General features: G+C 32.9%; 1 protein-coding gene across 1 annotated transcript in view; it reads right to left on the bottom strand.

Annotated features, from left to right (window-relative positions):
* The window catches only part of LOC140449018 (uncharacterized), a 610,571-nt gene extending 587,591 nt beyond the window's left edge, over nt 1-22,980 (bottom strand). The window contains exons 1-2 of the mRNA XM_072542160.1: nt 22,950-22,980; nt 20,076-20,198 (exon numbers count right to left, since the gene is read on the bottom strand). Coding sequence (XP_072398261.1) covers nt 20,076-20,198; nt 22,950-22,980 — 154 coding nt within the window. The remainder of the gene's footprint in view (nt 1-20,075; nt 20,199-22,949) is intronic.
* Nucleotides 22,981-23,565: the final 585 nt, after the last annotated feature.

Genomic DNA, 23,565 nt, shown 5'->3' with positions numbered 1-23,565 from the left:
GGCGAATGCGTCATAACAGCTTTAACTCTCTATAAAACCTGCCTTTTTGAAGAAATCACAGCAAAAAAATGGAATAGTGCTTTATGATAATATTGCGTAAAAAAATAAAAACGTAATAAAACTAGATTTCTATCAATCCCTAGAGCAAACCGGATTTAGAAGTGGCTTTGGAACAAATGACCACCTATAAGTAATAAAATCATTAATAAAGAAAAGTATAGATTAAAAAAAGTCATTGATATTAATATTTGTAGACATTGAAGAAGCATTTGACTCAGTCCAGCATAGCTCCATGTTAAGAGCTCTTATAGAGTGCAATATTAATCATAGGTACACAACTCTTTTTCGAAATATATATACAATAGCGCAACAGCTGTAGTGGGAATATACTATGGCGAGACAAGAGTGCCATAAAAAACAATAATTGAAAAATATTGGAGTCAACATAAATAAGGAGTTTCTGAACAACTGACTCGACTTTTTTCTATAAATGAGTTAAATAACAACATCGATATAAAATCATGTGTACTATAAGTTATGGAAGTCATATTTTGTAACAACAAGCATCCTACTGGGTAAAATCCCATAAGGTGACATTTTAATCAGTCATCATTTCAGTGCAAGATTAGAATCAACTAGTTGTAGCAACTAAGTAATCTCGGGAAGTGAGTACGATCCTCACGAAGGCAATCGGTGCAATAGTATACTGCGATAGATAGTTCTTTATGTAGCAGCCAGTGTAAGCTGTAGAATTACCAGCTCGAGAATAGCACTATACAAGATTTGATCCGCAATAGAATAGAAAAGATATGCCAGAAACGAAATTCAAAAATTCTGTGAACTAGTACAAAATTCCTAGTTAATACAAGGCAAATTAAACTGGAACCATCTCATCAGTCATCATTTCAGTGCAAGATTAGAATCAACTAGTTGTAGCAACGAAGTAATCTTGGAAAGTGAGTACGAGTGAGTACGTGAGTAAAATTTGATGTAGATGATGTAGATGTAGATGTTATTTGGACCTATTAAAGAAAACGAGAGTATGGAGATCAAGGTACAACTATGAACTCTACCAACTTAATGTCGGTGCTTTTCAAAATTCATTAAACTTGTAGTGAGAATAGAGACCAAAAGATTGCTAGAAAGAGCCCTAGATATTAAAATGCAGGGCGAAAGACCAGAAGAAGGCCCACGGAAAAGGTGGGAGGATCATGTGGCAACGAATGCGCAAAAGTTGCTAGACGTGAGAATCTAAAGAAAATCGGCGCGAATCGGCAAGATTGGAGGCATAATTTGGAGTAGCCCAATACTCGATTTGGGCTGTAGCGCCTTTGGAGAGAGAAAATTTGATCTGTACTCAAAATTTTTAGAAAATATTTTTGGCGTAATTCCAGTTTTTAATTTTGTTTGGTTTTTTTTTTAAATTAAGTCAAACTTTCAAACACCTATAACTCAAAAATAAAAATGTGACTTAACTAATTTTTGCACTGACCCCTTTAATTGTAGAATATTAAAAATATTATAGTTTAAAAATATTTAACACTATCTTTATCACTCTTTAGGGTCTTTAGTATTAACAGATTGTATTCATTGTAATTATGGCTTTTGATTTTAAACTAACACAAGAGTATTATTATCTTTCCTACGTTTTTTTTTCTCTACCCTAAATGCAAGGTTAGGTTAGGTTAGGTTAGGTTAGGTCTTTTTCCATATCTAGGATTCACTGATAGATGATTTTAAAGACAGTATATATTAACGTATTTGACAAAAAGCAATAGTTTGGATCGTTTTATTTATTTTAATAAAATCCTAACAGGTTTACGCGCCTCTATTAACCAATTCCAAAAGAAATAAAACCAGCTGAACTTCAAGCAGTGTAAGAGATAATCTAATCAAAGAAGCAGATATCTTTCATGTTTTCAAGTGTCTACTGCGTGCCCGATAAGAATAGGAACTACCCTTAATTAAGTAAACTGAGGTCTTTTGCATTGCAAGCAGTGTCTAACGGCCCAGATCGATGTCTCGGGGGGTAGAGTGCACGACTGTGAAAGATTTCTGGTGAGTATGCTAATGTAAATTACACGGGATACACAAGTATTTTAAATCTCATTCGAACAATACTGTTTTCTGTCTGCACGTTAGATAAACTTTTAGAGAAAATAAAGGAAATCTGTAGCAAAATTTTTTAATAATATTTAGAGATGATAATTACTATTTAAATGGCAATAAGCCACAATTAAAGAATAAAGTAAGTTTATTGACGTTTCAATTTCCTCTTCGGAAATCGTTTTAAAAATAGGAACATTATTAAATTAAACAAATTTTGTTTTTTTGTTACCTAGTGAAAAAAAGTCTTCTAATAATTTAATTTTATGTGACTCATTTATATTAACAATTCAGACATACATTATACATTTTAAAATAGACGACTTTAAAATGATATTGCCAATATTGTGGAGTCGCGTTTGTGGGACGACTTTACTTTGTAATATAGTTCATTCGACTACATGAAATCAACTTTAACTTGAGAATATCCGTCAGAAAAAATCATAGCATGTAATTCGTCTTTTAAAAAACAAACACATACCATGATAACAGTAAAATTGTCCTGTTATTGATTCCATAGTAAACTATGAGGGAAAAACAAGGAAAAAACTAATAATACATCCCGACATGGTAAGTATTTGGTCGTACATTTAGTTTAACTTCAATAAACACCAAATTCTAATTTTATATGTTTGTTATATAAAAAATAGAAATGATGTATCCTCGATATGCTACTGACTTACTAATACTGGTATTTTCTTTAAATAAATAATAAGTTCAAAGACTGTTTAACGACAATTGACACGGCATAAAACCCTCTTAAACATCATTCTTAGTAGACTAATCCCTTATGCTGAAAATGTCCTAGGCGAATATCAAGCCGGTTTTAGGGCAAACAGATCAACAATAGACCAACTATTCACGCTGAGATAACTTCTAGAAAAGGGATGGGAGTATAACAGACCCATACACAATGTTTTCATAGATTTTCGACAGGCATATGATAGCGTAGAAAGAATCCAAGTATGGAATGCCATGGCGGAGTTCTTAATACCAAAGAAACTCATTCGGATGACTAAAGTCTGTATGGAGGGTGGAATATCTAAATTACGTGTAAATAATAAACTGTCTGGCAGCTTTGAAATCAACAGTGGACTCAAACAGGGTGATGCGTTATCTCCACTACTTTTTAAATTGGTATTAGAGAAAGCCATGAGGTCGGCCGAAATAAAAACAGAATTGGTATCGGTTTTAGTTCCCAATCTATTACTCGTATATACAGATAACATAGATCTCGTTGGAGACTCCATCCTATCCAAATATATGTGTATAAATAGAACGACATGAAGAGACAGAATAGGACAAAATGTGACGGACAACACCTTCAGTTTCGAAAGAGTACAACGTTTTAAGTATCTGGGGGCCGTAATAACAGCTGACAATGATGTTAGTGAAGAAATAAAAGATAGAATCCAATCTGCAAATTGCTGTCTATTTGCATTGGATAAGCTTATAAAATCAAAAAATCTTACAAGGAGTTCAAAGATAAAAATCTATAAATCCATCGTCAGACCTGTAATAACATAAGAATGCAAAACTTGGACCATGACCAAAGCAAACGAAGAAAAGCTCAGACGCTTTGAACGAAAAATACTTAGAAAAATTTTCGGACCTCACCATGACATCACCACAAACCAGTATAAGATCAGAACCAATATCGAATTAAAAGCACTCTACAATGACGCGGATATTGTCCACGAAATTAAATCACAGCGACTAAGATGGGCAGGCCACATGCACAGACTGTATAGCAAGAGACTTGTAAAACTGGTATAGGAGGAGATTCCCACAGGCAAAAGACCACTCGGACGTCCCAGAATGCGATGGAGAGATAACATCTAAGCAGATCTCCGGAAAATGAACATTCCAATTGACCCTAGGTTAATGGAAGACCGAACAAATTGGAAAAAAGTTGTACAGTCAGCCAAGTCACCCAGGGTTGTAGCGCTACGTGAAAAAAAAAGAAGATGTAGTGACAATAAACTTTTGTAAAAACTTCAATTTTACAACAGAAAGTAGGAAATTGTAAGTATTTATGAATTATGCCTTTCACATCTAAAACTGTAACACAAAGTATGCCATGCTTAGTATGTCGTTCTGTGCAAATTGTTCGAAGCTAACTTCTACCACCTTCTACCTACGATCGAAAGCGATCCAGAGCGATGGCTGTAAGAAACCAATACACATCGCTTTTACGAATCTATCGCTTGAAGATCGAGTTATAAGACAAAACATACCTCGAATATGTTTATTTTAATGTATGTAGTTTAAACATGGAAAATATGACTTAAATAAGGAGTGTTCTAGTGGAATTTGAAGCGGATATTAAGCAAAAAATTGAAGACTTTGATATTAAACAATATGAATGGAACAATACATTAAATCAACTTATTTCATTACAACAAAAGAATATACTGACAGTATTTTCACTAAAGTCACCCAACCATATATCACGTTTCAAATTTTTCTTGATCAGGGTCGTCCCCGAACTTCAGGAGACGCACAACATAAAAAAGATAAAGAAGTAACATTAGACTAACATGATCTCATACTAGTTATTGAATTGCAGAAATAAACAACACTGATTGATGTGGCAATACCTAACAACAATAATCTGCGTGTTGAATACAATGAAAAGATCGCCAAGTACAGGGATATGGAAATTAAAATAAGATTAGACCCATGACCTCTAACATATTTTGTGCTTCTTTTGTTAACACTAGCAAGGCTTCGCACAAGCTCTAACCTAAAATCTAACTGCGAAACTGGATTTTCCAGTCATTAACGACAGCAGCGACTAACATATTTATAAATAACGGTCACCACTATTTTCCCACAAATATTATATAATTCGCCACTCCATTGTCGTGTAAGTCAACTCCTATGTATTTATTATATTTAGCAATAATATTGGATAGGGACATCTTTTTCTACTTTACGAATTTATTGTTATACGGGAAGAATAGGCTCTACTTATTTAATTAATTTGATTATAGCAACAATCCATAGTACCGCGTTCTTTTTTCACAATGGATTTTGTATTCTCTAACGGAAAATTTTGCAGCCTAGTTTCACGTATTATTCCAGGAGCAAAATATCTTTAAAATCCACAAGTAAACTAAGTTCCTGTAGTTGGCTGTATACCATATAATAAAAAATTTTCCAATAAAATCCTTTATAAAAAGGTATATAAAAAACCCCGTCGGGCTATGTTAAAAAGACAAAACGTTTTCGGAATAAGTATTCCATCATCAGTATCAATATATTACATGAATGTAGCCACTAAATATGAGGGTAAAAACCCTTTAAAAATTAATATGTGAAGTTTAGTTTACATTATGTCGTGTTTAATAAATTAGATATAATTTTCATATCACGATTGTCAATATTTTTGCTTTTTTATATATGTACAAGCTTTTTATGTTGAACCTTATCAAATGCCTTTTCAAAGTCTCCAAAACATAAGTACATGTCCTGATTCATGTCCATGCATCTCTGAGCCAGCACATTCAAGCCGAACAAAGCATCTCTTGTACTCATACCATTTCTAAAGCCAAATTGTGTGTCACTAACTTCATATTCAAGAGTTTTACAATTCTGCTTTAAATTGTTAAAACTGAAAAAATGTTTTAAGTGTGTGACTTATTAAAGATATTGTTCTGTGATCTGAGCAGGTTGTTGCATTTGGCTTTTTGGGAATTGCTATAATGGTCGATTGCAGCCATTGTCTGGGGATTGTGGTAGTCTGATATATTAGATTAAAGAGTTCAACCATTACATCAAAAACATCTTTATCGATGAGTTTTAATAATTCGATTGGCACATCATCTGGTCCAGTAGCTTTACCCTCTTTTGTGTTTTTGATGGCATAGATGACTTCTTCTCTTAATATTGGTAGTCCGGTGTCCTCGGTGATTTCTAATGACAGTTCTTCTCTTTCATCATTAAATAGTTGTTGGATGTAATTGGTCCAGTGACATGTTATTTCCTTCATATCAGTAATAATATCCCCTTTATCATTTTTAAGGATATTCGTTCTTGTACGTGTAACAAAATTAATGAACAAAAATACTACATTTAAGATACAATACTACATTTAAGATTACAATAGATGCTCAAAGTGCCCTCCATTGTTATCGATGCACAAGTAATATCTTCGTCTTAAATTTTCTAATGCGTCAGATATTGTGTTATTATGACCATTTAAATTTTTAATGTCCACGCGAACTTTTTCCATAAAAAGGTATCAAATTGTGTTAAGTCGGGACTATTTGGTGGCCATGTAATGGTACCCTTATTGCCGATCCACACATTAAATTGATTATTTAAATGTTCTTGAACGGATACGACATTATGTGGCGGTGCTCCATCTTGTTGCCATATCATACTGTGTATAATTTTGATTTTGTGTATAATTTTGATTTTGTGTATAATTTTGATTTAATAACTTATCCACTTCTGTAATGACTGTGTCCAAATATGATTCCATAGTTATTATATACAGTCCAACTACTTTGTTTTGGCTTAATTTGTTTTTTCTATTATTTTTCTGTTTTCACGAATACCTATTTGCTCTATTAAAAATGCCTGAAGTTGAAAAATTTGATTCATCTGTCCATAAAATTTTATAAAAATAATTAGGATCATTGTTCAAATTTGTAGCATGTCTTGACAGAACTGTAAACGCTTTCTCTTATGAACATCGGTAAGTTCTTGTACCGGTAATATTTTGCACGGCTTATAGTTGTGCTTTTTTAAAACTCTATGTATCGTCGCACGGCTTTTCTCTAATGCATTAGTAGCACTGTTTAGACTAGTTTCGGAATATTCTAAAATGAAAAAGTTATTATGGATTTAATCTATTATTTAAGTATTTAATTTTTACGTTTAAAGTAAAGCAAAGTATTAAGATCTTCACCATCATTTCCTACGATAGTACGTTTCTTCCGTTCAAACATTTTTTCATTTATGACATGATATTTTTCATTTATGATATAAAAATGTATTTGCAGAAGAAGTCTGTCGATCTGGATAAATCAGCCTATATTCTTTTCTTGTCGCTTGCTTGTTTTTATTATTTTTTATATAAATTGAGAATATATCTACTTTTTCATCTGCAGTATAACCATCGAGCAAAAAGACAAAAGAGGGAATGTAAAGGTAGTGGGGGCAAAAATATTGTTAGACAGGAAGTGCCATCTTGAGAGGCCACATTAAACAAGGAAAGAGAGACTCTTTCCTTGTTTAAGAAATCAAATTTAGTTAGGTTATGTAATTTCTGATGTTATTGTTTGTCCCAACTGTCACATGAAATATTATTTGTATTTTCTATTGAAGTTTTTTAAAAATTGCTTCACATTTTAGACTATTATTGTTATTATTTAATTAAAACTTTATTGTGTCCGAGTTTAAAAAAAAGTATTTTAAGTGTATTATATATTAATATTATGTAATATTAATATTATCTAATATAACAAATAAATAGATAAATTAGAACCCCTACACCACTGTATGATTATTGTGAAGTGTCATGAAATTTAAATTTGGCGCATTCCCATTTCCGGATATGTCCGCCATCAGAGACCACTTTTTTGGTCTCCTTTTCATAAGGATTAGATTCCCTCTTTTGTCTTTTTGCTCGATGAGTATAACCCATTTCGGTATGAGGACTGACAGGTTATAATAAATTAATAATTGTTTCATTTTGAAATGTCAGTTGCATAGCAACCTATGGTTACCCTTTTGTAGTAGCATATGTCATTATAGAACAAAACTAATGCTACACAATGTTATATATTGGTAATCAGGAAACGCAGGGCTACTCAAAACTATAAAAAAATACAGGGTGTCCCATTTGAAATATTGAAGATACATTTTATTGGGCATTCCCTGTATACAAAATTTGTCTGTTGCTGCATTGTTGGTCAGTACAGATAAAATAATACAACTTTTATTAATTTGAAACTTTTTTTGTATTCCCGATATTAAGGAAAATAAGTGGGGGTCAAAATATAATGAGAAACCCGGTATCTCGCTTGTAGTAGTTTGTATAGCTATTTTGCTACTTTTAACAATATTTTGAATTATATTGTTTTGAGTGTAAAATTTGGTTCTGAATTTTTATTTCATTCACATTAAAAACAATACTATTCGCAATTTATAAAAAAAAAACTCAAGTATAAATCCAAAAAAAAAATAAAATTCAATATGTTACGTTTTGTACTGAGCTTTTGGCGAACATCTAAAATACAGATGCAATTTATGAAGATCTGGTACTTTGGCTGTTATTTTTAATTGATTTATACATTTAATATTTTGTTTAAACAAGAAATCCATAATAATTTTTTTAAAATACCAGAAAAGCCCTAATTTAAATAAAAATAGAAATTCTTATAGAAAAGACGGGATAGAAAACAATGTCGTGATTTAATTTTTAAAGTTTCAATATATTTTATCAACATTAGTAAATGTTCAAAATAAATTAGAACGATTTCCGAAGTGGAAATTGAAACGTCAATTTTATCAACATATCATCATTTTTATATATTTTTTTATCATTTTATGCAAACCTATGTAATACTATATGTAAATATTATTCTTGATCAGTTGTTTCTTTTAATAACAGCAGAATCTTTTTTTCGTTTGTGTTTTTATTTCATAAACAGAATTCGCATAGAATTGAATTACACTCTGAATAACTCAGTTTCAGCCTAATGCCATTTTCCGTCCTTTATTCCTAAAGGGCTTGACGTCTCCAGAGCCAAGAGACACAAACATTTAAATAAATTATGGAAAGTTAAGGCTGATACTCACCCTATCTCAGAAAAACTCTCAACGAATTGGTCTACAAATTATACTGAATTTTTGTAAAAGTAACATAGTTATAATGTTTAGTTTTTTATCTTACTCGGCATAAAATACTCGATTTTAAGTTACGTAACGACATAATTGGAATTAAGCAATGGAGTTGGGATATCGTCTTCTTCTTAATATTCCATACACCAAAGTGCATAGGCGACTATCTCATTGCTAGAATTCTGTTCTTGGCGGCGTGACACAGCTCGCCTGTATTGTGTATTCCTGTCCATTCTTTAATATTCCTTAACCAGGATAATTGTTTGCGGCCGGCTCCACTCCTACCTTCGATCTTCCCTTGTAGGATTAACTGTGGTATTTCATATTTTTCTCCTCTCAATATGTGCCCAAGGTAACCAATCTTGCGTTTTTTAATAAATTCAAAGAGTTCTCTTTCCACGCCGGCTCTCTTAAGGACGTCATCGTTTCGAACTCTATCCACCCAAGGTATGCGCATTATTCTTCTCAATGACCACATTTCAAATGCTTCAAGTTTGTTGATAGATGTTTTTTTCAAAGTCCACGTTTCCATGCCATAAAGCAAGATGGACCATATGTAGCACTTTACCATTCTGTAGCGTATTTTGAAATTTAGGTTTTGATTACATAGGAGCGGTCTGAATTTCACAAAAGCTTGTCTTGCTTTTAGTATTCGGGTTTTTATCTCTTGTTGTGGATCCGATTGGTCATTGATTGTGGTGCCAAGGTATTTAAAAGTTTTCACGCGTTTTATGCGATCGTCACCTATGCATATTATCGGGTTTTCTGGAGGGTTTCTGCTAATGACCATATATTTCGTTTTCAAAATGTTAATTTTGAGGCCATATTTTTTACCTATGCTATTCATTCTATCAAGTAATAACTGCTGATCTTCCAAATTATCAGTTATAATCACTGTGTCGTCCGCATAGCGTAGGTTGCTAATTGGTATGCCGTTCACCTTAATGCCTAATTCCGTGTCTTCTAATGCTTCCGCAAATATATTTTCAACATATAAATTAAAAAGCATCGGAGAGAGTATGCAGCCTTTGCGGACACCTTTCCGGATTTCAAATTAATCCGTATATTGGTCTTGATCAATCCTTACCTTTGCCATTTGGTTCCAGTATAGATACTGAATAATTCTGATCTCCTTCTGGTCAATGTTGGCCCTATGTATTGGGATATCTGGATTGTAAAAAAATGACGTGCACCCTACTCTCCATACTATAACATGCTACAGTCTGTAGTTTACACCCCAAGGTATGAACGAGAACACAAAGTGTGTTAATACTCATTCGCTTGAAAAACACACCTGGCGCATCATAAAGGCCTTTACATTTTACTCTTTTTCGTTTTGATTAAGTAAAACGTCTTTAATCTTTTCTATCAGCCTCTCTTGAGTAACTCCTGTTTCTTTCTACCCCGAATGGCTATTAGGTTTTCAAGGACAGTTGGATAACTATATTCCTTCTTAATGCATACTCTTTCACCGAGTGATTGCCGGTATAAGCGATCTCCCCGTTACTGACAAACGGCTTTGGGCGGAGTTAGTAAGTGGAAAGGCTCTCTTTTGTCGAGGAGCTAGGAAAAAGTTTGGGGTCAGTTTCTTAACTCCAGGACACAAAAGCGCAATATCTGTTATTAACTCATCCGGCCAAAGCCGTTGGTCAGTAAGTTGGAGATTACCTACACCGGCAATTACTATCAATAAGTTGTTATTCTCTTGTACACAAATTTACTTAAAAATATAAATAAAGCACAGCTTCTTTATTACAATAATTGTGAAATCTACTACCACAAGTTGTATATTAAAAAAAACATCTAGGTATCAACAATCAAAAATATACTTTATATAAAACTTCACCTGCTTAATGATAAACTGCTCCAGATGTATAATATCGCAAAATATAAAAACTCAGGGAATGAAAAATAATATTTCTTTTAATGTTTTTTATTCAAAATACACACCACTTAAAATTTTCCGTGAATATTTTTTTTCTCAAGGCTGCAAACAACCCACCTCTTAGATTTAAACTTAAAGGCCAAAGTCTTTCTTTACTTTCTGTCTTCCTTTAATATTATTTATTTCTAAAAAAAGCTCAAAAGCTGTCCAATAAGATATCTGCAAACGGATTGTTTGTTGAGGTGCCTCTGTACGTAAAACGTGTGCATTTAGAACATATAAATAAAGAGCACGAAAAAAGACTTTTCGGTACCATTTTGTCGTTTTCTGTACTGTTTCTACAGAACTTAGTAGCATATCAATTTTATCCACTGTCCCCATGTTCTAATTTTTTTTTATTTTTTTAATGCATATTTACAATCTACTCATAAACAGTACATTGACTAATTAGTAAATGTAATGACAATATTGTTTTGATTTGGGTATTGTCCAGCGACAGTTAGTAACTAGGTCTTCTGGCCAAGTTCTCTTCAGTCTTCTTTCCTCCATTGGTGGCTGATATAATTCACTTATTATAATTTGGCTATGGTGAGTTGAATTAAGAATTTTGGCCTTGTTGGCTGAAGTGATACGACATCTTTTAAGGTGGGTGCTCCTAGATCATTGTGGATGGTTGCTTTGCTCACATATCAAGGGGCGTGACCTATCATATGCAGTATTTTTGATTGGAAGGTTTGCAAAATTTTTGTGTTTAAAAGCTTGCTACAGCCCCAGAGTTCGACGCCATAAGTCCATATTGGTTTTAGTATGACTTTATAAAGCAGTATTTTGTTCTTAAATGACAGTTGTGACTTTCTGCCAAGTAACCAATTTATTAATATTATATATTATATATATATATATATATATATATATATATATATATATTTATTTATTATTTATTTATTATATATATATATATATATATATATATATATATTATTTATTATATATATATATATATATATATATATATATATATATATATTATAACGTAAAAGATTTTATACAAAAGCACCTAAAAGAGGATGTTTGAAATAGAATCTGCAATGAAGTTAAAGAACAATATATGTCTGGTACAAATGAAGGATTATGGCGAAAAAATTAAGGTAATGAAAGAAAAAAGCAAACTCAGATTTCTTACTGGAGAAAAGATCTTCATCAACGATGACATGACCGAAAAAGAAAGACACATGAGGAAGGAAATCGTAAATAAAAGCAAGGAATTAAGAGCTGAAGGTAGAAATGTAAAGATAGGGTACAGAAAACTAACTGTGGATGGTATAAATTGGGTATGGGCCGGAAATGGTACTTTCAAACGAGAAAAATCTAGAAATATGGACCCAAAAAACGGCATATAGTAGTGGAAAAAGGAAAAGATGGCCCATTATGCCAACGAACCCTAGCGATGAACAGGAAAATGAGTTTGAACATAAACAGCAAAATAAAAAATAAGAATATGTACCTAAATATTGCGACATGGAATGTTCGAGGAGTATACGAGGAGGGAGCATTAATTAACCTAATAGAAGAACTAAAAAAATATAAAATACACATCTTAGCACTACAGGAAACACATTTAACTGGAAACAACGTCGAAAAGATTGGCCCATACACGTTTTATACAAGTGGAGACAATAATAGGAATTTTGGAGTGGGTTTTCTGGTACATGAAGACGTGGAGCAGGTAAAACGATTCGTAGTAAAATCTGACAGAATGTATGCAATTAGAATTAAAGGAAAAAATAACATGATATCGTTGATAAATATACATGCTCCAACAGAAGAAAAATAAGAAGAAGTGAAAGATGAATTCTATGAAGAATTAGAGTCATTGTGTGAAGAAATGCCCAGACAAGACACTAAAATTATTATAGGCGACGCCAATGCAAAGGTCGGAAGAGAAGATATATATAAAAACATAACAGGGGGTGAAAGTAAACATTTGAATATAAATGATAATGGACAGAGATTAATCACATTCGCAATTGAAAACAGGATGAAGATAATGAGTACCCATTTTAGGAGAAAAAATATATATAAAGGAACGTGGAAAATTCCGGGGTCAAATGGAACTAATCAAATAGACCACATCTTAATACAAGAGAAGTTTGCGAATTTAATAACAAATGGGAAAACGTGCAGAGGGGCTGACGTAGACTCAGATCATTTTTTGGTTAGAATTAATATGAGAGAAGCAATAATTAAAAGGCATAAACGGAAAAAGAAAGTGCAACGTAAATTTAACTTTGAAAAACTGCGAAAATTTGAGGTAAAGCAGGACTATCAAAAGGATATACAAAAAACCTACGCTAAACAAGATAGTACTACTGTGAGTAACATACAACAAAAGTTCTTGAACATGACAAACACTATAAAGGAAGCTACGTCGAAGAACATACCAAGAGCAAAAAGATTTAGAAAAAACCACTGGTTCAATGACGAATGCAGAACAGAGTTAAAAAAAAGATCAGATTTAAAATTAAAAAGTTTACGTTCGCAAAAACAAGACGACCTAGAAAGGTCGAAAAAAAGTAAAGAGAATCCTAAGGGGGCGGAAACGAAAGTATATGGAGAATAAAATTAAGCGCATTGAAGAAAATTACAAGAAAAATGAAATAAAAATTTTTTATAAAGAAGTAAAATACATTAAAACTGGGTACCAGGGAAGAACGATGAATGTAAAAGATAAGCAAGGAAACCTGATAGTGGATGAAGACCAAATATGTGAAAGGTGGAAAGAATATTTCGAAGAGATACTAAATGACGAAGTGACTACTGAAGAAAATTGTTATGTTCCTAGACCTCAAATAGTAATAGAAAAAATACCAAAGCCCACAAGAGAAGAAATTGAAGAAATAATAAAAGATATGAAAAACCAAAAAAGTCCCGGGGAGAGCGGCATTGTGGCAGAGAACATAAAATATGGAGGAGAGGTCTTAATAAACAAACTTGGTGAGCTAATACTAGAAGTATGGGATGCCGAAGAAATGCCTCAAGAATGGAATAAGTCGATTATAATTCCTATACACAAAAAGGGAGATAGAACTGAATGCACAAACTATAGAGGAATATCCTTATTAGAAGTAATGTATAAAGTACTCGCCATACTAATTAAAAAACGATTAGAAATATATATAGAGAAGAATCTAGGATAATACCAGGGAGGATTTCGGAAAGGAAGATCAACAACCGATCAAATTTTTATGCTAAAACAAATCCTGACCAATTGCTATGAATACAACATTTCAGCACAAGTACTTTTTATTGATTACAAAGCTGCCTACGATACAATAAACAGAAACAAGTTAATAGAAACACTAAAAGAATTCCAAGTGCCAGAAAAAATAATAAGATTGGTAAAAATGACAATTAGACAAACCATTTGTGCTGTGAGATGCAACGGTACAGTCTCAGAAGAATTCGAAGTGAAAAAAGGTGTTCGCCAAGGAGACCCGTTATCTACATTGCTATTCAATATAGTTCTAGAAAAAATTGTAAGGATTAGTGGGATAAATAGGTCCGGTACTATTTTATACAAGGAGCACCAATGCTTAGCATACGCTGATGATGTGGTTCTCATTGCAAGAAATGGAAAAGAACTATCAAATATAACAAAAAGACTGATTCGGGAAAGCTCTAAAATGGGACTGAAAGTTAATATTAATAAATCGAAGTACATGGAGATCTCGAGCAAAAAAGGAATAAGCACCAGGGGATCCTTTAAATTGGAGGTGGAGAATGGATCAGTTGTAGAATTCGAGAAGGTGGATGAATATATGTACTTAGGTACTCTTATTGATCAGACATGTAAAGAAGAAACTGAAATCAACCTGAGACTGACCAAGAGCAACAGGTGTGCTGGAGCCATGAGCAAAATAATTAAGGCCAAAGATATATCTCGTAATACAAAAATAAGAGTATACAAAACTATAATTAGACCCACAATGCTATACGCTGCCGAGACATGGACTATGAACAAAACCGTACAGAACACATTGGAAGCATGGGAAAGAAAGATACTTCGCAGAATATTTGGTGGAAAAGTAGTAGAAGGAGAATGGAGAAGACGAACTAATGCAGAAGTGTATCAGTTGTATGCTAACCCTACAATAACAAATGTGGTGAAAAAACGTAGACTAGAATGGCTCGGCCATCTAGAAAGAATGCAAGGTAATAGACTAGTCAAGAATATTGCTTGGAGAGTACCTGAGGGCAAAAAAAAGAGAGGAAGACCAAGAAAGAAATGGAGAGATGCAGTGATGGAAGATGTCAGAGAGATGGGAATCAGAGATTGGAAGCTGTTAGCTAAGACTAGAAAACGATGAAAATTATCCATCCAGCAATGGGCCTAAAAGGCCTGTTAACGCTGTACATACATACATAAATAAAGAGCATGACAAAAGACTTTTCGGTACCATTTTGCCGTTTCAGTACTGTTTCCACAGAACTTGGTAGCATATCAATTTTATCCACTGTCCCCATGTTCTAATTTTTTTTAAAATTTTTTTTAATGCATACTTACAATCTACTCATAAACAGTACATTGACTAATTAGTAAATGTGATGACAATATTGTTTTGATTTGGGTATTGTCCAGCGACAGTTAGTAACTAGGTCTTCTGGCCAAGTTCTCTTCAGTCTTCTTTCCTCCATTGGTGGCTGATATAATTCACTTATTATAATTTGGCTATGGTGAGTTGAATTAAGAATTTTGGCCTTGTTGGCTGAAGTGATACGACATCTTTTACGGTTGGTGCTCCTAGATCATTGTGGATGGTTGCTTTGCTCACATATCAAGGGGCGTGACCTATCATATGCAGTATTTTTGATTGGAAGGTCTGCAAAATTTTTGTGTTTAAAAGCTTGCTACAGCCCCAGAGTTCGACGCCATAAGTCCATATTGGTTTTAGTATGACTTTATAAAGCAGTATTTTGTTCTTAAATGACAGTTGTGACTTTCTGCCAAGTAACCAATTTATTTGTTTTAATTTTATATTGAGCCAAGTTTTTTGGTGTTAATGTATTGTTTCTAGGTCAGCTTTCGGTCCAAATGCAACCCAAGATATTTCACAACGTCTCTAGCAGGAATAGGGGCAATGTGAAGACTAACTTGTGGACAAGTGCATCTTCTTGTTGTAACCATGTTCTATTTGTCGTCAAGTACACATTCTGGCTAAGAAATTGGTTGTTCAGATTTTCAGTTATTCCTGTAAGATTCAGAGATACTTTTTGATTAGTGGTAAGCATAAAGATTTCTCTTTTGTAGCACCATCTTATGCAAGAAAACTTCTTAAGTTGTTGTGTGCATTGCGGCATACCTTTGATTTTTTTAAAGTTCCACATACGTTTGTTTTATTGAAATGCAAAAATTAAACGAGGGATGGACTAGAAAATCAATTAATTATATATGAAATGTAGCCTTTTCCAAATACGGTTGCATTAGGATTTCAACAGTGCTCTCTGAAACAACAAATTTTTCATTTATCTTTATATATCTGTATTTTTCGTAACAAATTTGTAAGAATATTGGTGTGTGCAATAAAACGTTTTCTGGGCCAAAATTTTCACCTGTTACCATGGGTATTTCGTTATTTACTTTATAATCTGTTTCTAATAATTATCTGCCTCGTAATTTAAAAGTGATTATAGTTATTTTTCAACGAGAATTCTTATAAGTAGGGATACAGTAAGTTGTAAAAGAAAAAAATATCTCATATCCTTAAATTCTGTTTTTATTATAATTTTTATTTTATTTTTACCTTTAAATATAATATTCCAATTTTACTCTTCTATCCTGTTTGTAATATTGTCAAATATATACAATTTTACCTTGTTTTCTGATGTTTAAAGACATAATTATAAAATAAGAAAGCTTCTAAGTGCTGCTTCCGACTACTTTGTGCAAACCCTTTGATCCAACATGTAGTAAAAACCTATACATCCTATTACAAAATTCTATACCGTCGAAAATTAAAATTTAATGACCCGCATCAATGCGCCCTTTGTCCCTTTGAATGTAACTAGTTAATTAACAATGTATTTTATCCTTCTACTAAACAACCTCCAACCAAACAAAGAATGGGCTATCAGTCAATGTGGGTTTTACTCTTTCGTTGTTATACATACAGGGTGGTCCTTAAGTAATTATACAAAAAGAAACAGTAGATTCTACACTTTAAAATATTAAGATTTAAGCCAAATTGCTTTAATAAAATGTTGATATTAAAAAGATACAGGGTGTTAAAGTGCAAAATTAAAATTTTATTTTTCGCTATAACTTTCATGTTTGTAAACATTTATGCATAAAAATTTACAACTGGGTACTTTTAAATATGAGAAATTATAATTTGATGCACAATTTGATGTAACTAATAGAGGGCGCCATTTTGGCCACATATGTGGTATAAATTTGCACTTAACTTTTTTGTCCTTTAAGTTACCTGTAGTTTCTTTATCATATAACTGAGGTCTTCTTGGTCTTGTGCAATCACTACTTTTCCATGAAGTTAAGGCTTCCCTAAGTATATTTTGAATAGGGTTGGAGATGTGGAACAACCCTACAGCAGCCCTTTTGTTGTGGTAAAGTCCCCTATGATTCTTGTTCCCATTTTAATAGACACTTAATTTTCTTTATACAGAGCTTTTCTAGCGTTCCGTCAGTATTTCTAATTTGTACATTGCCTCCCACAGTTCTGACTTTGGTACTGAGTCATACGCATTTCTCAGGTCCACAAATACCAAATGTATATCTCTCTGTTTTACTTATTGCTTTTCCAACAAATGTTCTAGTGTGTATAATATGTGGTCTATGTATGATCTTCCTTTCGTGAAGCCTACCTGATCCTCCGCGATTTTGCCTTTTATCGCTTGCTCTGAATGGTATATAATGTTTGAATGGTTTGAATATTATGCACAATTGACCATCTTACGTTCTTTTAACGGCACTGTAGCTACAAAACCATTAATACCACAGCAACAAGCGACCATTTGTTTCAATGCGCCTCTTCAACGAACAACTTGTGTGGGATTTGATTCATCTTGAAACACCCATATGGTCGATTGCTGTTTTGTTTTGAACTCATTTGCGTGGACCCATATTTCGTCACCAACCGGTATGGCAATATGCAGCACAAATCTGGGGTACAGCAAGTAATACCAACATACAAAAACTTCAACGTTTCCAATCGAAAGTACTGCGCCAGATCTGTAATGCCCCTTGGTATATCACGAACCACAGATTACATCACGATTTACAGCTACAAACAGTTTGCGAAGCAATATCTGCTGTAAACTCTGTATACAAGAACAGACTATCCTGCCATCCAAATCCGCTGGCCACGGATCTGCTCAACATTTCACACGTAAGAAGATTAAAACGACCAGACCCTTTGGACCTCTAGTAAATCAGGAAAAATAGAACATAGTGTCATGGTGCGGTGAAATAACAAGTTTCTATTCAGGTGTTTTCCAAATCTTTCCTTAATTTGTGTTTTTGCCTTGTAACTCTCATATGTGTGTCAGTGATGTTTACCTGTATTAAACTCTGTTTGTTAAGTTCAAATTAGCTGATATATCATAGATTATATTTATGTTATCTTTTACCTGGGTGCTCGCCACTGGGCAGCTTCCCACTATGTTATTGTACATATATTATACATATTGCTTATTGTTTATAATGAGACAGATTGCAATAAACATTGGATGTTAAATAAAAAAAAAAAAAAAAAGTGTAGATGTTATACACAGCATTTAATGCACTTCGATCCCATTTCTTTAACATTTTCCTTGCACAAATTGACACGAGCCTCTTTTTGACTTTTCTTTTTTTTCAGATTATGTGGGATCTAACGTAAACAAAGAGTTGAGGATTTCATGGGAACAAAGAATTACTAATGTTAAGGTACTTCGTCGCATGTGTAAACAAAAAGAATTACTAAGAATAATCAAAGAGAGGAAAATGGAATACTTGGTTCATGTGTTGAGAGGCGAAAGATATGAATTAATTATAGTTATACTGAAAGGAAAAGTACAGGGCAAAAGATCAGTTGGAAGACGCCAGAACTCGTGGCTAAAAGACCTGAGGAGATGGTTCGAACGCTCATCCGCAGAGATCTTTTCCGCAGCAGTTTCCAAAACTACAATTGGCATTTGGATCGCCAACCTTCGAAAGGAGACGGCGCAATGAGAAGAAGAACTTGAACAAATCTTTTTTACAGACAAATTATATCTTATTGGTGCTTATCATAGTAATTTCCAAGAATACCTCCATCTCAGGGTATGTCACGTGACGATCTTTCTCTATCAGTTCACGCGCAGCATCGATGGTTTCTGGTATACCAGCCAATTTTGGGTGACCTTTAAGGAATTCGTTTTGAAGAGAGCGACGACCAAGACTGAATATATTGAACAATTTTTTTACGTTGCTAAAGGATGGTGCTTGATCCCTGTATAACAATTTAAGTCCATCGATGCAACTTGTCTTGATAATTTTCGCCATTATGATAAATTATCTCACAAAAATGATCACACTTCAATTTTATTTTTTTGGATGAAGCAAATTTCTCAAGCCACCAGTTGCCTAGGCCAGAAATATAAATATTAACCATTTCATTTTCATATCTAATATAGTAACAGTGACAAGAGCAAACAAATCATGGTGCATTTTTATTAATAAATTCAAATTTAGTTAATAAATGGACAAAATTATCTTGCAATGTGATGTTGGAAGCTAGAGTGGAGACATATGATAAAGAAACGACATTAAGTCTTCTTTAATTTCTTCATAATCGTGGAAAGGAACTTAACATATTTTCAAAAAGAATACGTTTATTAGCATTCCAACTACATTAAGTATTACAAAACATTGGGGCAAGTCCTCGACCTAATACCAATAAATTCCATCATCCCAAATGCATAATACCATATTATATATATATATATATATATATATATATATATATATATATATATATATATATATATATATATATATATATATAAATATATATATATATATATATATATATATATATTATATATATTATATATATATAAATATATATATATATTATATATATATATATATATATATATATATATATATATATATTATATATTAGGTAAAAACTGGTAAAAAACTACTTTTATATATATTGTAAACTAAAATTTCTAAATTGGATGTACTTACCAACTTCTGGACCACAAACACGAGGGATGATTTCTAATATGGCTGAACAAGATGCATCTTCAAAGCAGAATTGTCTCGCCAGAAGACAATTTAATATAGCTACTGTTGTTTTTGTATTTGGACCTGTAACAAAACAATGTACAAATATATAAAACGGTTTATATAAAGAACGAAAAAATTATTAAAAAACCAAATAATTAATAATTATCATTAACTTATAGGTGCACTATAAATTCAGGAGAGTATATTTAAAGTAAAATTCATAAAGATTTGAGAAATGTCAAACCACGCCAGATACCAGAAATCCAGAACAAAATATTTTTTTATGTTTTATGGAGCATCGCGTGTTATGCCTCAGTAGGCTGGAATGTACATATTTTTGTTTAAAAAGTCTGTTTTAATTTATACTATGTAAATTTTTTATCTAGGTGTTCTCATAGAAGTATGGTATTTAGTGGTGAACAGAAGACAGACTCAGAGAATGAAAGTCAGGGTTCTTAGTCAGACTTACTGAATATTTCACATAATTTTAATATACAGCGTTATTGTAACATTTAATAGTAACGATTTGATTATTTATTTTTTATTAACAGATTTTGATATCAAATAAAAAGAAGTGTCCAATAAACTATTACTAGTCAGGTTTTCAAAGTTAACTATGGTCATTATTATTTAGAGTATCTCCATCCAATAGCTAAATCGGGTCTGCGAGGCATTTAATACAACTGACTTAACGGAATAGAATAACTCAATAGTAAGAAATTTTCATCCTAAAATAGCCAGAAAAGCAACCTCCTTTATTATTAATAAGTTCATATTGGTATGCTTGGGAATTACAACGATGAGATGCACTGAGACTTTATTGGGTAGTAGTACATTTATTCTAACACAGTGGAGTAGATCTCAATCTAGTAAAGAAACCAACCAGACAAACAACACTAACTAATATGAAGGTTCACAAATGGAAAGTATCCAGACGAAACCAATTATTCCCTTTAATACTGATGTTTCCATATCTGGTGAATAACTCCTAGATATGGGTGGTACCGTGGAAATAAAATACATGTCATTGACCAAAACTAGCCAAAGCAGCTACACCTGCTGCAAACAGTAACTGACTTAAAGTCGACAGATGACTTAAAACTCGACTATCCTGAAAACGTGGCATTTTAAATGTCAACACTAGTTAATTCAAAATAAAAAATTAATATGCCAAGTCATAAAATCAAACAACACGAGGTTAGTAAGATTAAAGAACCTAATTTAACAGAAAATATATGGGGCATACCAGGTTAATCTGGGGTAAAAAAGGAGAGGCGAATATCTGATAAAACTACAATTAGAAAATACAACCTACTTTACAGGACCAGAAAATGAAAGCCAACGTGCAGTAGGCTTTTTTATACATTAAAGAATAGTACAGTATATCCTTAGGTAGAAAATTTTGTTCTGTGTGTATTAGTTTTAAACATTTGTGATTTCTCTGATGTTAGCTTAGCTACCTAGATGCAAATTTACGCTTGCCAGAATCGCAGGGCACTAACTAAAATTATTTACTTTATTAAAAATGATAAAAAGTATGATTTTACAAAGTTAAGTCACTGTTAATATTTTCTTATTTTAAGTTAGTTCCAATAATATAACATAATTCGCGCAGTGGAGTACTCAACTCGAAAACAATGTAACGCAGAAACTTCTGAGAATTTTCTTGATTATTCGAATGACAATGTCAATTTTATTGAGGTAACCAGATTATAAAACAGTTTCTTATACGTGTTTGTACTAAACTTGTATACAAAGTTTTTAGTGCACAAAAAGAATTGTGCTTGAAATGATTTAGGACTATTAATACTAATTGTTTAGTAATTTTTATAATGTATTTAATTTGGAAAATACTTTCAGCAATTGTTTTAAAAAATAGTTTATCGTGAATTTTAAAAAAATATAAATGTGGACGAAGCAATCAAGCATTTTATATTTATTAATTCCTTTTACATTGGTTCAATTACCAATTGACCATTTTTTACTTTTATAAGTCGGATGTACAAAATATTCCATGAAACATTTCGTCCTAAAAGGTGAGCAGAGTAAACGAGAATACGATAATATTCGAGAAGACAGAGGATGTTCTGATACCATTGCCGTTAATGTCATAGTCTTACCTGGCTACTTGCTACAAAAGCACACTCCTTAACCAGAAATTACCGACAGGAACTCTCTGGTTTTAGCGTAAGCTTTTCTTCCTCTTTCTCTTCCTATTCATGTTCAGCCTCATCACCTCTTATTCTCTATTAGCTTTCTGCTTGCTCCTGGGCAAACTGTTTCTGATCTGTTTGCCTTTCCTTCTGCTTTTTTTGGTCTAGCGTTCTCTTATTTACTGATTGTATCCCATCTTCTAGCTCTCTCTTGAACAGGTTTCTTTCAACTATGCAGCTAGTATACACTAACAGTGTATTTGCCACCGTTTCCGATATTTCGCAGTAGTTTCGCAAGTATTTGTAATTTTTTGCCTTTCCGAATCCATAAAGATATGCCCCGAAACAAATATGTCCTGTGAGCATCTGTATCAGGAAGTAATCCAAATGTCGATGCTCGCAGTCCACCCATTTTCTTAGATTATTAATCAGCAACTTTGGCTACTACGCCACCCTCTAATCTCATCCAATTTCTGTTGCCACATCATCATGGATCTTTCCCTCTCTTCTTTATATAAACGTTAGTTTACTATGTCTTCATTTATTGTCTTCTATACTCCTTCTCTTTCCTTCAGAGCCTTTGTTAAGCGGATCTCACGGTAGCTCGGTAGCTCGGTAGCTCACGGTAGCACCGTCTTCACGTGTTTCCATTACCTTCCGTTTTGGGCCTCAGACTTACCAAAAGCCAGATCTAGTTTATGAATTTTCATTCATTTTTCGTATTGGTCGCATATATGCTGCGCACCGAAGTTATGGTCCTCCCTGACCCGTACAACCACCAACATAGCAAAGTTTTTCGCAAATACGTAGCGGGGTTTAGACCCTTCCCATATTATTGAATTATATCCCCGTCATATGACAGTTTCCACCGCGTGGGTCCTAGGACCATCTCTTGTGGTACTCTTCACTTGAATCACCACTACTTTTTCTACAATTTTTCTTAATGACAAATAACCCAAGACCATATTTACTGAGTAACACGGACACTTAGTTTTTTTGTAAAACCAACATAACCCGTTTTGATCTAAGGAATTTTTAGGTAAGTAAGAAAAGACGTTCGGACGTCAAACAGCAATATGTTCGCCCACTTATGTTCAATTCCTATCCTGAGCGACTTCCGGAAGACTTCCGTCACCAGATCAATGAAGCTTCTTTACTTTTTGAAATCGTACTGCCTAAATCACAGCCCACCTAACTCTTTAATGGGAAAAATAATATTGACAGAGAAGTAGATAAAAAAAAGATTTTATTTATTAAATAAAAAGTAGAGAAATAAATTTCCATAATAAACTCTA

Source organism: Diabrotica undecimpunctata, chromosome 8, assembly GCF_040954645.1.
Source record: "Diabrotica undecimpunctata isolate CICGRU chromosome 8, icDiaUnde3, whole genome shotgun sequence".
NCBI classification, from domain to species: domain Eukaryota; kingdom Metazoa; phylum Arthropoda; class Insecta; order Coleoptera; family Chrysomelidae; genus Diabrotica; species Diabrotica undecimpunctata.
This window is presented reverse-complemented; position numbering and strand designations above follow the sequence as displayed.